Here is a 16,374-nt window from a genome sequence, read left to right on the forward strand (position 1 = left end):
AAAGAAAAACCACACAATACTACCAACACAAAAAAAACAACGCTAGGGCTCGACACTTCCAGTACCTACTGTTTATCGATATCGATAAATGTGCGATACGTGCTGCTGTATTTACCTACTGTACTACCTATTAATAAAATAAAAGAACATTATATATATATAAACAATTTTATTTTACATGATAAAAATAACATAGTTTATTATTCAAGTAGGCATATTACAATATGCTGAATTCGCGCGCATTCTTTTTTAATCTGGTCCCTTTTTATTGAAGGCACTGGATGGAGAATGATTTCCACAAATGAACTTGTTTCCATTCAGCTTTTGAATAGGTAAATAAATACGCCAAATCCTCATTTCCTTTTCCTCAGCTTTGCCCATAATCGACATCTGAAATAAAGAGATTATCGATAAAATTGGTCGTACACTATTCATGTCATAGGTTACTTAGTTTTTTACTTAAAAATACTTTATTCACAAAATATTTTCGTTTTAATCATGGATTGTACACAGGGCCGGATTAAGCATGTCGGGGCCCCTAGGCAGTGCGAGGCTCGGGGCCCCCTACAGTCAATTCTGCACACAGCATATTCAGTACAGTGAAATAAGTGAGCGTTTTTAATTTCAATCTTCAGGCGTCGGCCGAGCCGATCGAAATCGAACGATGTTTTTTCACTCTTATTTATTGCGTGGACATAAAGCTTTATTCTGTCGGTTTTTGCCGATTCCGCGTCGCGTCAAGTGTGGGGAGAACCCTTTAGGCTTAAGGCCAATTCCCAGTGGAATACCAAAGATGTGAGCTTCAGCGTCACTTTTCTATCTACCTCTAATGGCAAATTTGAAACGAGGCTAAAGGCTAAGCTCAACTAGAGCCGCAAAGTAGATTTTCTCAAAAGTTAATATTTTGCGAGGCTGAACAGCAATTGTTCGACTATAAGACTAAATCAACCAAGTTAAAATCAACGTAATAATAAAGAACCAAAAATAAACGCGAGCGCAGCGAGCGCGAAATTTTTTGTTAACAATATCGCAAATTGTAAAATCATGTTAAAAGGCCGGGTACCGATCTTTACCTGGGGGCCTATTTTTGAATTTGGATTGCTCGATTTCGTCACTCGAAAATCGTTCGAAAACGGCGAAATGCTAATTTTTGAAATACGAGCGATAGAAATTAGGAATCTAGTGGCATTGACCACTCGTTTTTAATTCTATTGGTAGAATTTAAATGCCTAGTATTGGAGTTATTATTGAACGAAATACACGAAATCGAGCGGTCGAAATTAAAAAATCGGCCCCTGGACCTAAAAGTCCGAAGTGCGAAGCGAGGCGAGCTTTCATGCGAAATTAAAGCCGTGCTTCATCAGGCTTCGGGATAAATAGTTGAGCACAGAGACGAACCAATGTCCATTGTATTAAAAAGCAAGACCGAGCTTGGCACAGCGAGGCCAAAGGCTAAGCTGAAGTAGAGGAGATGTGGAACACAAACCAATGGTAAATTGAGGTAAAAAGTGAGGCTGAAGGTCGAGCATTTCTATGAAAAACTGGGGACACGTCTTCTTTGTTTTAATCAATAGTCCTCGAGATTCTGTGTCGAAATAACCAAAAGATGTTCGTTGTTCGAAAAAAATGGACCATTTTTCCTGAAAACCCCTATTATTACAACTTAGAATACGCCCCGTAAACTGTAACGTATCTACTGCTTCAATTTTATTGCAGTATTTCATTTATTTAAAGAATGGATCCTACAAAAGCAATAATAAAGCATACTCATTATTATAAGAATAAAAAATTAACTCATGAATTTTGACCCTATGGAACAAAATTTTATTTGGTGTGCGCTGAGCCGCCGGGGCCCCCTAGCCGAGGCGGGGCCCCTAGGCAGTTGCCTACTTTGACTTAGGGTTAATCCGGCCCTGATTGTACACGACTAAAACTAATTAAATTAGTAACTGTTAACGACTCAAAGTAAAAAATGAAAATATTGCATACAAACATCAGTTTACCGACCTGTTCGGATCAAGTTGGAAATTTGGCCAAAAATGCGTCAGTAGTTAGTCTTCTTACACACCCACTACAAACTTCACATTTCCTTAAAGATTTGGCCCCCATTTAAATAACAGCTAAAGTTATTTTACCAATTACAATAAAAAATAACCACGTATTTTCACGTTCACGACAATTCAAATGACGTTTGACGTTTTACTACCAATCATACCAACCTAAAGAAAAGTAAGTATAATACGTCTATGTTAAAAGCAAGTATGGTATGTGCCACCAAAATGCAACAGCAGTCATTTTAATTCGATAAGATTATTTCTATGCCTCAATGTTGGTAACAAGTGCTTTCTTAATTTATCAAAGTATGGGGTGTCGATGGGCTGGGCAGAAAGATTTGTACGGCGAGATTTCGCTTGGGCCCCTCCCTTCCGTCGTGTCGGATGCCGGTGTTGCTCGAAGGTCTGAGATCTTTCGTTGGTACTTAAATTAGGTATAAACCTGTGCTATAAGTAGGTACCTGTGCTATAATCACGGCAAACAAGAGGTTGGATTTAATAGAGGTACGTGTACAAATAAGGCAAAAGCGTTACGTAAGTGACATTCTCTCGTAGAATGCCCTTTTAGGCTACCGTAGCAGTCTTGGCTCACTACGCGATTTCGTCGCGTCGCTACAAGTACATGCAGCCCATACAAATTTTGGTGCCTAGCCAAAGTAGTTGCCGCGCACCGGAACGGACGCCTGTTCGCGCTTGCGCCACCTTGCGGTCATATCTATCGACGCGTTTTGTTATATTAAAGTCCTACTTAAAGTGATCCTGGCAGCAGCTCGCCACGCTAGCCCTGCACGTGGCCTCCTGCTCCGGCTCTATGTAGTCTGGGAGCCCTAGGCCTCCACACTCTCGGGCGGATGACAGAGACAGCGCCGAGTCCGATCCGTGTGTACAGCATGCTTCTGTCACGTCGTCACCGTCGGTGTATTCTGTGAACCATAAAATAAATGTCAACCACATGTTTAACAACATAATGTGGATGTAGGTAGATACCTAGTACAGTCACAGCAGCAAAAAAAAGGCAAACAAATCAAGGGCCATGATTTATGCCTATGACGTCATACGGCAATGTCCGTATTGCACTTAGATTGGATAATCTGCACACCTACGACTCTATTCCTAGCAGTACTTATTGCGAATCCTGTCAACAAGTGCTCTCGGCAAATGATGTAATGATGACTGATAAGCATAGACTTACGAACACATAGACGGTAATATAATAGTACTAAAATATTTCAGCTGCGAATCGAAGAGCTGAAGTAGCTGGCGTTTTATGCCCCCCTTCATTAGGTACGCGGTGACTAGGTTTCTAAGCGTTAACGTTAGACAATCCAGTCATCAATGATGATCAATGCCCTCATATCACAAAAGACTGCCTTCGAATAACGAAAGTATATACGTAATTAATTCGGTTATGGTTGTTGTCACTAATTTGACTTGACAACCACAACACGATTTGACAATAAGTATGGAGTGTAGAAGTAATAAATAATATGCCTCTACCTTCCATAACAATAAGTTTTAATAGTGGTTTTAATACGTAGATACTCTTTGGTATAAAGATACCAAAGAGTATAGTGGTTTATACATTACAAAGAGTATTTAAGTACATTAGGTAAGATGAGGTAAGACATCAAATTAAATAAATATAACTGTCAGCGACATTGGCATCAGTCGAAAGTAAACTTTTGTATCGTACAGTATCGTAGGTCTCGAAAACCTACATAGGCTACACCTCAAGAATATGTAATTAAGTTACCTAAGGTAAACGGCCCCAAGTTCGTGTTAGTACGTTATTTCGTTAGTTTTTTTTCTGGCGCAAATAATAAGGAATTCAAATATCTTTTATTCAAATTATACATATGAAAAAAATCTGTATTATTTAATCTCTTCAATAAAATGATAACCAGTATTTTAGTGATTAAACTAAGAGTAATACGACGGTCGAAACTGTTAGACGGCCGCGAATAGCTGTGTTGTATGCGTGCACTTTTTTTAGGCGTAAGGTGCGCGCTCTCACTTGTTAAGCTTATAGGAAGGAAAAGCTAAACCCATTCGAATAAAAGTTTTTGGGAGTGTTTCTGTGGGTTCCTTAGTAATTGATTTGATAAGAAAAAAGATTGAATATATGCATAGAAATAACTTAAAATTGCAATAAATCGACTCACGAAATAGCGGTCATTTTATCTTTCGTGTGTCTCCTATTTCGTGCCACTAACGAATCAAGGATTTTCTAGATACATTTTGAGTGCTTGTTTTTAAATATAACAACAAAGATAATTAAAAAAAATAATTAGAAAACAATTAATGTATTTCATGAAGTTTCGTATGAGCGAAATTCGGTATATGTTTTTTTCACTAGAATTCTCATAAAACCAGTTTGAATGTGACCCGAGTTAAAAAATTTAAGGTATGTTCCACGTATATTCTCATATTAACTACTAGCACAATTTTATTTATTATTGAAATTTGATTTATTTTCTTGTATGTTTATTTTTAATGTATAAGATAGTACTTAAATTATTTTTTGTAAATAATTTTTATTTTTAATAAATTTTAATTTTTTTTAATTTTTAATTTTTATTTATTTAAATTAAATAGTTTGACTTTTAATCAAGTATTAAAGTACCCATATGGTTTACCTAAGTCTTAATTCAACCATTAAAGTCGAGGAGTACAAAAAACTTTAAGCTAGCTCTCAATTTAACTTTTTTTTAATTATTATTATTAATTTGACCTTACAATTATTCGTAAGTAGGTAAGACCGTTAAATATTTAAAATGATTATCAGAAAATTATCAATTTATCACCAATTACTCTAAGAAAACTTTATGCCGAAACAGGGGACACGAATTCACGAATTTAGGAGCTGACCTAAATTTGTATCACGAAATGGGAGCCAAATAAGAGGTTCACGAAAAAATTCATATAAAAAAAAGTTTCAACTAAAACCCTACAGTTTATACATTAAATTATTAACAAAGAACTAATATAACATATTCAAAAGCTTTCAAGGTATTGATATGCTTAGTAATATTTAAAAAAATACACAAACTCTCAACTCACTCTCAAGAGCCTTAACCTGCCGAAACAGGGGCCGTTTACCTTATTTCGATGGTATTTCTGCTGGACAAGAGTTGAGATTATAGCAATTACGATATGTAGTGTTTTCAAATTTAAGACGCCAACTTTGATAGGTCATTCTATAATTTTCAACATGGCATACATGGATTCTGACTTTCTGACTAAAGTCAAATTGTGTGCGCTCGTGGCTCTTATGATGGACGAGGAAGAAGAAGAAAGAAGGCTCAAAGAGGCAGCTAAAGCCAAAATTTCTAAAAAGAATTCCTCCAAAACTGTGCACAAAGTCACATCTACGTATACGAACTCTACTCCAAGCACGTGCCAGGAAACAGCTAAGAATCATTTAAATCCTTCCACAAATATATGCAAAAATACATATTCGTGTGAATCCTCGGGACTACACGCGGGTAAAGAGACAGCTAAAGCTCATATGAAATCTTCATACATGCGCGGAGACGCCGGAGACGCATTTAATCCTTATTATGGGCCTATCCCGAGCACAACCAAGGAGACAGCTAAGCCTCTCGCGAATCCATCTACAGGTATACTCAAACATACATCTACTTCCTTCGAATCCCCTGCTCTACGCACGGGAAAAGTGACAGCAAAACCTCATACAAGATCTTCGTCACATTTGCGCGCACACACATTTAATTCTTACTCGTCGTCGAGCACGTTCAAGGAAACAGATAGAGCTCTTGTAGATCCATCCACAGGTATACGCAAAAATACATGGTATTCCCAGGAATCCTTGGTTCCACGTACGGTTAAACAGGTTAAAGCTCCACACCCTTCCGTAGGTGTACACCAAAATATATCTACTCCCTATGCCACATCTGCCTGCACGGCCAAAGTGATGGCAAATAATGGATACGTATACCCTTCCACATATATGTGCAATAAGACATCTGCTTCCCACGGGTACACCTCATGTAATATCAAGGGGACAGCAAAGGAATACATCTACTCTTCCTCAAGCGCGCACAAAGACAATTTCACCAAGCTCCACATGAAATTACAAAAAGAAACAGATAAACAATACGTACACTACTCTTTGCGTATACGCCACGATACAGCAAATTCTTCATTACGCTTGCGTAAAAAAATGAAGGAGCTTTTTGCCGATTCTTTGCGATTTTATAAAGAACCAGACAAGTACCAGACGTACTTGCGTAATGAGGCAGCAAAGCTTCACGCCGCAGCTACCTTACGCATAAGTAATACTGCAGAAAAATTCATCAAGGAGCTCTCTTCACGCATGCGTAGCAAGATAACTAAGATTAATACAGAATTTTCGGGATGGCGTACACAGACTCTTAATAGGCTCTATGACTATTATTATTTGCGTTTACGTAGCGATGTAATGAATTCTTCTTCACGATTGCGTAGCGAGTCATCGAAGCTATATGAAGCGTTATCTTTAAGACAAAAAAAGGTAGATAAGCTCAACCCCTGCGGTGTTCGTAAAGAAGCAGTCAAACCCAAGGTGTGTGTTAACAACTCGAAGGTCCAATTGGATAGATGCCACGACTTTGGAATGGTTTTCAATGATGATTAAAATTAATTACTCGTATACATTCAACACTTTTCTTCGCCTTTACTGCCTACTCACATAGAGTAGGTAAACATAATCGTTACATAGGCTAAGAAAGCGTTTTACACTACCTATTCTGGTCTCATATAGAGTAGGTAGGGTACCTTATACCTACGCCTCTCCTCTTTCTGTAGGTACCTACTCCCTAAGTCTGTAAACACCACATTATCCAAGGAATAGGGCCCGAGAAATAGTGTATTAGGTACTCTAAAACGCGCTTAATAAATTAAATGGCTATAACTACTGTTTTATTTATTAGAATAGGAGCCAAGTGAGCCAAGTCATTCTTAATTTCTATCACTGTCACGCAGTGGCGGACTTGCAGTCTTTGCCGCCCTAGGCCCCAAGCCTTGTAGCCGCCCCTTTCTCAGCATCAGCACCCATCATATTGACTACATTTAGATCAGGCAACGGAAAGATATATTATAGAGGGAAATGCTTGGGACACATTTTTTACTTAGTAACTTTTTTGGACTCGTTAGGAGGTGAACATATCAAAAGTTGGGGGGTTTGGTTTGAAGGTCACATTTTTCGGTTTTTCGCTTATTATATCTTAGAAACTGTACGTCCTTGTGACATGATCATACTTCGAGCAACACCGGCTTCCGACACGTCGGAAGGGAGGGGCCCAAGCGATATCTCGCCGTACAAATTAGTACAAATCTTTCTGCCATTTTTCGCGGGGGGAAAGGTGCACACAGTCGCATTTCTCACACACTTACGTACAAAATCCAATCTGTAATGACGACACAAATACATAGAAAATGACACACGTCAAAGACAAATCTTGCAAACCTCGATCTCTTTTTATGTACGGACGAGTGACTAGTGTCACAACACGCACACTAACACATTTTCGTTGAAGTATGTCATTGTATTCTGAGAGATGAGAAGTCGGATTTGTCGCTCGACCGATCCGCAATTTGTACTGAGCGAGCAAAATCGATAAATCCAACAATTACTTGAGACTAAAATATAATAATTGTATTTAAATGTAATTTAACGTATGATATGTAAAAAAAAAATTACATGTGAAATGTAACACTTTCTTTTTGTAAATTTGATGTCCCCGACCTCTTTTTATAACAAAAAACCGAGCAAACAGGCATTTTTGTGCAGCAGTGTCCCCGCGCGCGTCTGGACTCGGTCTAGTGAAAAATCCAAGTGCAACTAGTTTTATTACCCGCGCTAGATTATTTTGACGCGCTAATCTTGTACCTCGGCAGAGGGGAAATAGTGCGAATGCCGCCTCCCTTCCGTGTTGCTCGAAGTGATCATAGGAACATAGGTTTTATGAAAAAAATAAGCAAATACTTATTCATTTTAAGTGACAGTTTTACCAATAACATTGACTTTCATGTACCTACAAAAACATTAAAAACTATTTTCTTTAATAACTGCTAAACTATTTATCCTAAAATTATAAAAAAAAATCTGAGATTCTTACAATGAGATCTTTGATTTGATATGTAACACGATATAGTTTGAAAAACTTTATTTTTAAATTTTCTCATTTACCCCCCAAAATTTGGAGGCCATATTTAAAATTCATTTTCATCACACTCGCTCAGTAAATGTGGAATTGCACGTAGGCGTAGCGGGAGTTATAGAAAATTCGTTTTCCCTAGGGAGTTATGAAGTTTCTAGTGCCATAATTAACAGTTTTTTGTCTTTAAACTTATTTTTTGTATCGCAAGTGTGATGAAAAACATTGTGTGTATCTCGGGGCGTAATAATATTGCAAACTCGAGCCTATAAATCGCTCCGGCAAGCCGTCGCGATTTAACTTACTCTCGTTTGCAATATTCAACTTACGCCTCATGTTGCACAATGTACTATTATTTACGTTACACGTCCATCTTTGGGTCACAAACTTACATATGTGTGCCAAATTTCAACTTAATTGGTCCGGCAGTTTCGGAGACCTCTCTCTTCCCCTGGCTCAAGGGCTACGGCCGGGGACTTTTGATATGTTCACCTCCTAGATAGTTCAAATAAAAATAGGTACAAAGTCAAAAATTGTGTTGCAAGCATTTCCCTCTATAGGTCCTTTTTTGAGAATTTGTTGCCTGGTCTAATTTTGAGTTATTTTTTGTTATCATCAGCGAATTTTTGTCACAATTTGCCGCCCCTAATATCTTGCCGCCCTAGGCCCGGGCCTACTGTGCCTTATGGGAAATCCGCCACTGCTGTCACGTGTTTGACGTGATTATGATGTAAATGGTGGTGGTGGTGGTGGTGCGATGCAAATGGTAAGCACCGCATGTACCTAATGACACTTGTAGACCTTGTATTAGATCATTTATAAACATTTTACTTTAATGATTTGTGTGTATGCTTCATTTCGATCCGGGTCACAGGTAATCTTACAGTTAATGGTATGGTACCTACCAGTACAGTCCACAGAACAAAACAAACCCGATATTTACCAGTTGCTTTTCAGTGAAGGAAAACATCGTGAGGAAACCGGACTGATCCCAATAAGGCCTAGTTTCCCCTCTAGATTAGGAGATAAGATTGCTGTTGCTTTCGTAAAAACTAGTACCTACGTCAAATCATGGGATTAGTTGTCAAGCGGACACCAGGGTCCCATGACCCGTGGCATAATGCCGGGATAACGCGAGGAAGAAGAGAGGTTTTGTGGTTGATGTTAATCATATAAGGGCCACTGCATCATCCCACTAACCCGAGGTTAAGTGGTTAAACCGTAACCCAGTGTCAAATTGTACTGTTAACCATGGTAACACCAGGTTTAACCGGTTAACCCCGGGTTAGTGAATGGTGCAAGTGGCCCTTAGTACCTTTTCATCCATCTAATAAGCGGCTACTGACATTTAGAGTATAGTACCGAGAAGGGTTGCCAAAAAGCATAACGACTGACATTTGGTGTAGGTAGGTCAAACGTATACGTAATCCGTTGGTAACTACATACTCCTACAGTTTTTCCAAGGATTATTGCTTGTATACTGCAAAACGTAATTCAAGACCAAAAAAAGTAAGAAATGTTGCCACTTTTTTACTAGCGCGTCTTGTATTTATGTACAAATAAGTAAATAAAAGTACTTTTTTAAATAGTAGGAGTAAAATTACTAATGAATAAATTATCTTAGCGTGATTATTTATCAAAATGAATTTACTATCTTACAAACAAATTATTGCAATGGCAACATTTTCTTACTTTTTTTGGTCTTGAATTACGTTTTGCAGTATAGGTATTTTTATTAAGTTTATTTTAAGACGCTTAATTTTTTTTTTATATATTGTTGCGTCCTCAGATTATTGTTAATTTGTGTGATTAAAGTAGTTTAAGTAGCTCCACCTTTCGTATAATATATAATTATAATAACAAATAAATAAATAAATAAATATTATAGGACATTCTTACAGAGATTGACTAAGTCCCACAGTAAGCTCAAGAAGGCTTGTGTTGTGGGTACCTACTCAGACAACGATATATATAATATACAAATACTTAAATACATAGAAAACACCCATGACTCAGGAACAAATATCTGTATCATCAATTCATCATACAAATAAATGCCCTTACTGGGATTCGAACCCAGGACCATCGGCTTCGCAGGCAGGGTCACTACCCACTAGGCCAGACCGGTCGTCAAATCAATTATAGTTATGCTATGCTACTGTAAAATTTTGGCAATTCAAAACATAAATTTTATGAATGTGATATGCATTGTGCATTCATAAAATACATGCATACTAGTTAGTATATTAATAGCCATACGCTGTACAAAAACGATTGTTATATGTACAGTCAACTATGTACAGTAAAAATATGGGTGTACAAATTATTTCAAAAATATGTCCCATAACTCTTATGTCAGTGAATTAAGAACTATGGGACTTTTTTTTTAGTAAGTTGTCTACACCCATATTTTTACCGTTGACTGAACAAAACTGGGTTTTCATCAGAGTACGTTCAAAGAACAAGTGTAGTAGTAACTTTACCTTTATACTTATTTGTATACCTATACTTATATAGGTACCTACCTACATATACGTTAAAGCATCGTATTCATTTTCCTCTCATATCGGGACAAGGGCAAAAAACTTAAGCGATGACTTAAGAGAGTAGGTCTGTATCTTCTTAGTAATTTATAATGGAGCAAAAAGTTGTTAATTCTTGGAAGTACTTAAGTAGATTATGAATAAGGAAACATTGTAGAGATATGTAACTAATGTAACGTACCTACCGATCCAACTCAATCCCGCTGTGCACACCGGGTGCGTGTGCGTAGAAGTGCACGTGCGCGTTGTAATATACAGTTCCTTATGAGAGACGACACACCGCTTGCGTGACGTGTGCGTGTGGTTCATTCCAACATTTTACCGCACGCGCCCGTGCACGTCTACGCACACGCAGCCGGTGTGGCCTGGCCTTTATACTACCTCATACCTAGCTTTGATAATCTCTCGTTAATGCGGTAAGTAAAGGTATTACGTTTTATCTATAGAAGATCGTCCCAAGAGTAAGGAGTAAGATTGAAAGTAGGTATGTTACTAAAAAGAGACAGTGCCTGATGTATCATATCATGTCATATCATGCGCGATATATACCTAAGCACAACGATAAAATAAGTTTTTAGCATAAATTTCATTTTTGGTACAAGCTTTTATTGCTGACTGTACTTTTCTTACGACAGATAACGAATACTCATCGAGACAATTGTTTTTTTAAAAACCCCTAACACAATTAGGTTGCGTTGTTTCATCACAGAGTTCCTATGGCCACCTCCTGTCTCCATCGTCAGATCAGCTCGATGGTACAATAATATTGCATAGTCATCAGATTTATACATGCATGCAAAATTTCAGCTCAATCGGAAACCGGGAAGTGGATCAAATTTAACTTGCAAATTTGATTACAGACAGACAGACAGACAACGGTCAGGTGAAACTAAATATATAATAAAAGCTTGTAATATAATATACCTACACACGTATAGGTACATGCCGCATTTGCAACACATTTTGCAACGTAAGTAGGTATAGGATGCGTCAACGTCTTTCTGCCGTATTCGAACTTCAAGATATTCACAAGAGACGACACGTACTAGATCCATTCTAGATACGTTATAGTTTAGATATCAACTAGTTCTCTTTTGCAGCGCAATTCGGGCAACCAAATGTCACTTTTACGTTAGATAGAGTAAGATATCTATTAGATGTGAATTGGATCTCTAAGTCATATCCGGTGGAAATCGTTCAAGAGTATCTCCAGAATCGCGCAAATGTCAAATTTGACAGGTTAGATCTTAAACATATCATTATCGTATCTTGGTGATGTCTAAAAGATATCTAATAGATATCTATTTCATAATCCGAATCGGGCCCTTTGACGCCACGATGTGATGGGTCTTTAACATATTGTAGGTATCAGGCGTCCCGGCACAGATACGTGTGGTCCAACTATAGCAATAAAGAGTTTTATGTTCTTACAATTGAAGCATAATAAAAACTTTGTGTTGGCTATTACTCGGAAGCTTGATTTTAGTATTAACACGAAGTAAATTAATTGCAGCAATAAACGATGGCAGCTATATTGTGTTTAAAGACCTGAACAAATTAATCGTAAGAATTGTAATCGTGCCCCTATTAACCTTGTTTACTAAAAAGAGCACATAATACTAGATTAATTCTTTCACTTACGATCTTTTAACTCGATGCAGCTTAGCTGAACGTTTGCGTTCTCAGGAGCTTAGACGCTGATCCGATCGTCTTAAGTTACCTAGTATGGGTGCGGGTCAATCGGTCACTTTAACACGTCTATATTATTTAAGTACAGTACCAAACAATGTTAATGTCCACTCGTCTACTTAAACGTCTCCCTTGTCTTAATTGGGGCCCGATTCGACAAACCGAAGTGATCGAAGATGATTTCCCTTAGCTCCCTACCAGGCTATTAATTTTTATTGTTCCCTGGATAACCAAACGTAGACATGACAATGCATAAGGGCTTGTGCATAAATCACGCGAGGTTCGATAGGGGGGGGTGGGGGTGGAAACCACATGAGTAGATAGGTACTTTTTCTCGGTTTCACACATATGTTTAACACATAAATCTTCACTCCGCACTTCAAAATAGCGAGTCTATTTCACGAAACTTTTAGAGCACGTGGCCTTGACAGGTCGGATAGAAAAAGTTAAAAAAAAATACACGTGGGGTTATGCGGGGGAGGGGGGTAGCGAAAAAGTACCCGAAAACACCTCGCGTGATTTATGCACAGCCCCTAAGCGGTTGATTCAACCACATAGCAGTAATGAGCAGTCTGCCAAGACCGGCAGATGAAAAAAACCGGGCAAGTGCGAGTCGGACTCGCGCACGACGGGTTCCGTACCATAATGCAAAAAAAAACAAAAAAAAACGGTCACCCATCCAAGTACTGACCACTCCCGACGTTGCTTAACTTTGGTCAAAAATCACGTTTGTTGTATGGGAGCCCCATTTAAATCTTTATTTTATTCTGTTTTTAGTGTTTGTTGTTATAGCGGCAACAGAAATACATCATCTGTGAAAATTTCAACTGTCTAGCTATCACGGTTCGTGAGATACAGCCTGGTGACAGACGGACGGACGGACGGACAGCGAAGTCTTAGTAATAGGGTCCCGTTTTACCCTTTGGGTACGGAACCCTAAAAAGGACACACATGTTTCTTGTTGACCGGATCGTGACTAGCATTGACAGAGTGAATCTTTAAATAAACGCATATGTAATATGTCCTTCGGATGAATCATTGTATTTTTGTTTTGTATATTAAGCAGGTACCAACTTAAATAACTGAATGAGTTATCTCATGTAATTTTCCTCTATTATAATCAGACTAAACTAGGTCTGTACTGCACAAACCTAATTCCTGATCTATTGGGTACGTTCATTTATATTCTAATAATAAGGACCCCTATTCGACAAGCGACGTTTGACGTATCGTGTTGATCTCCCGTTGATGTGGGAAAAATCATAAGTTCTCGAATACGTACAATGTCAAAATTTGACATTAACAATCCACAGTTAGGGTGACAAGCAAACCAAACCGAACCACCCTTAGTTTAGAGTTGAGTTTTGGTTGTACCAAATGATATTATCCACCGTTGATGGAATCAACACTCAGTATGCAATAAAATCAACTGTTGATTTGACGTGGATGCGAAATCTGACAGTTGTACATGTCGAATTTGGCCCAAGTAGTTAAGTTAAAATTGGCATGAGGAAAAATTGCCAACGCCATATAAGTAGAATCTCTATTCATGATTAGGTTGGTCCTATTTTGGTTGGTTCGTTGTTGCGTTATGTTGTAGTTGGTTTATGCGCCTAAACTATAAAGCCTGTTTTATTCAATAACTTTTAGTTTTGAGAGCTTTACTTTTCTAAAGTTAATTAACTTCTAATTTGAGTCATGTCATTCACGCGCCACTCAAAATACATATAAGTAGGTACCTTTTGTCGGTAAGTAGTTGTAAGAAATAATTATGTAATCACTTAATATTTCAATTGCTTAGTGCCAAAATAACAGGCTATTCAGGCTGTTATTTTGGGACTAAGCAATTGAAACAGATAATATCACACGTGAAACGTATTTTTGGCAAAGTGATACATTATTCTCAGTACCTAACAACCATAAAAATCAGGTCACTGGGTCTAGTATTACTTATTCTGTGGTCTAGTTCAGGTTAGGTCTCAAACTTAGCGTCCCTAATCGATCAGCTTACGGATCTGAATCGGCGACCCGATGACCTGGTAGAGATAAAACCGCCAATCATGATAATGTTTATACTTAAGTACAAAATTATGATTGTATTTAATAAATTTTCACAGTTTCGGTCAGCAAGACAACGATGAGATGATGAGAGGACGATGGTTAGAGCCACAGGTGTTAGTTTTTCTTCCATGCCTGAATAAATAAATACATAGTTACCTGAATAATTAGAATTAGTGTTACCGACTAATTTACTTGGGTAATTCGAGAGTCGTAGGTAAACAATTGTTCTAATTACTTATATTATTCTAATTTGGTCATATCGGGGATAATTTTGGAATGGTAGACAATTCCATGTGTTTATACAATTATACTGTACCTACTTCTCAAATTTATTGAATTTACGATTTTAAAAAAACTGAAAGTTAAACTATATTATTTATTGACTCATGGGTTACTCACATAATTTTGGCCGAATTTCGCTCGAAATTATGTAAGTGTGCCAAATATATTTATAATAGTTTTGAGCATCACGGGACATAACATTAACTAGTTAACAAATCTTACCATACAATATTATCTAACGGTGACTTTTTATACCGGGTGTGGCCTGTAATATGAGCAAAAAATTTAACTGTAGGCTGTACTCCTCATACTGATCAACATTTGTTCAGCGACTTTTGAAAATAACTTGTAGTTTGATTATTAATACACTTTAAATGTTATTCAAAGACGCAATGTATTGCGAAGTTTGTTATGTTTAAGGCTTGACAAGCAACGTCAATCACAATGATATGGCGTGGCGATGGCGTCCATTGAATATAATATTTATTTTGTATGAAGAATAGGGAGTCTAAATACTTCATAATTTTTAAAAGTTGTTGAAAAAAGTGTCACCGTTTGAGGAGTACAATGCATGTTTTAATTATTTGCTCATGTTACAGGCCACACCCGGTATGTTATGAGTGCTGGTTATAAGATCTTTTGTACTTACTAGGTAAATACTTACACACAATAGGTATGACTAAAATTTAATATTTAAACAATTGGCAAAAGGCCGCCAAATCTTACCATCTTGCGCGCACACGAGACAACTCACACAAAACACAAATAGCACAATCAACTTCATATTTAAAACACAATATCACAGTTTAAACTTTATTACTTGTAACATATTTTCTCCAAACTTGTAAGTTACTTTGCACACACGAGGAATATTTACGCGCGTCTTCGGCAGAGTCTTTCGTGGAATGGCTCGGGTCATAGTTGAGGTGTTGATAAGATCCGCGCATGCGTTGCGAACCATACTGGACTTTTATTGCTATGCTTTCTGAGCACAAACCAATATAAGTGTGAACTCAGATTGCTTCAACCGTCTTACATTGGAGCTGTCTGTAATTTTTGTATGATAAATTGCCTTTATTATCATTCTGGGCACCATTAAAAAATACTAATTTTAAATTGATTCGGGAATCAATAGTGAAACAAGTATAGTTAAATTTATTTTATTTTTAAATGGAACGGAATAAATAAATGCAAATGCGTTCCAGTTGAAAAAGGTTTAAATTACTTTGAAATAAGTACTTAGTATTACGGGTAGGACTATGGACCTTATGAGCCTTTAGGGTACCTATGTAAGTAGGTACCTCTAGTAGGTTACTTACTTATATATATATCCGTTAAAAATTAAGTAAATTCGTCATGTGACAAAAATACAATAGTTATTACAGACGTTAAATGATATTCTGGCTTGTTCGAGGCGATTGCTTGACAAGATATGGGAAACAGCACTGACCTGCTTATTTTAATAAGACTTATGTTCTTCGCTAAATCACGGCGCCTATGGCCTTCTGTGAGGGGACAGTTAATATTTTGTATGAACTGTAGCCATGTAGCGTAAACATGATATTTTGCAAGCACAGATAACGTATG

At 37.4% G+C, this 16,374-nt stretch overlaps 1 protein-coding gene and 1 long non-coding RNA gene across 2 annotated transcripts in view; both read right to left on the reverse strand.

The window, feature by feature from the left end:
• Positions 1–15,657, reverse strand: part of LOC134675462 (fibrillin-1-like) — a 36,418-nt gene extending 20,761 nt beyond the window's left edge. The window contains exons 1-2 of the mRNA XM_063533731.1: positions 15,514–15,657; positions 2,803–2,977 (exon numbers count right to left, since the gene is read on the reverse strand). Coding sequence (XP_063389801.1) covers positions 2,803–2,977; positions 15,514–15,571 — 233 coding nt within the window. The 5' untranslated portion in view covers positions 15,572–15,657. The remainder of the gene's footprint in view (positions 1–2,802; positions 2,978–15,513) is intronic.
• LOC134675602 (uncharacterized) lies at positions 8,434–8,872 on the reverse strand. Its single transcript, XR_010099776.1, has 2 exons — positions 8,573–8,872; positions 8,434–8,478 (listed from the first exon to the last, which is right to left on the reverse strand). It is a non-coding gene; the product is annotated as an uncharacterized LOC134675602 (long non-coding RNA).
• Positions 15,658–16,374: the final 717 nt, after the last annotated feature.

This window comes from Cydia fagiglandana, chromosome 22 (assembly GCF_963556715.1).
Source record: "Cydia fagiglandana chromosome 22, ilCydFagi1.1, whole genome shotgun sequence".
In the NCBI taxonomy this organism is placed as follows: domain Eukaryota; kingdom Metazoa; phylum Arthropoda; class Insecta; order Lepidoptera; family Tortricidae; genus Cydia; species Cydia fagiglandana.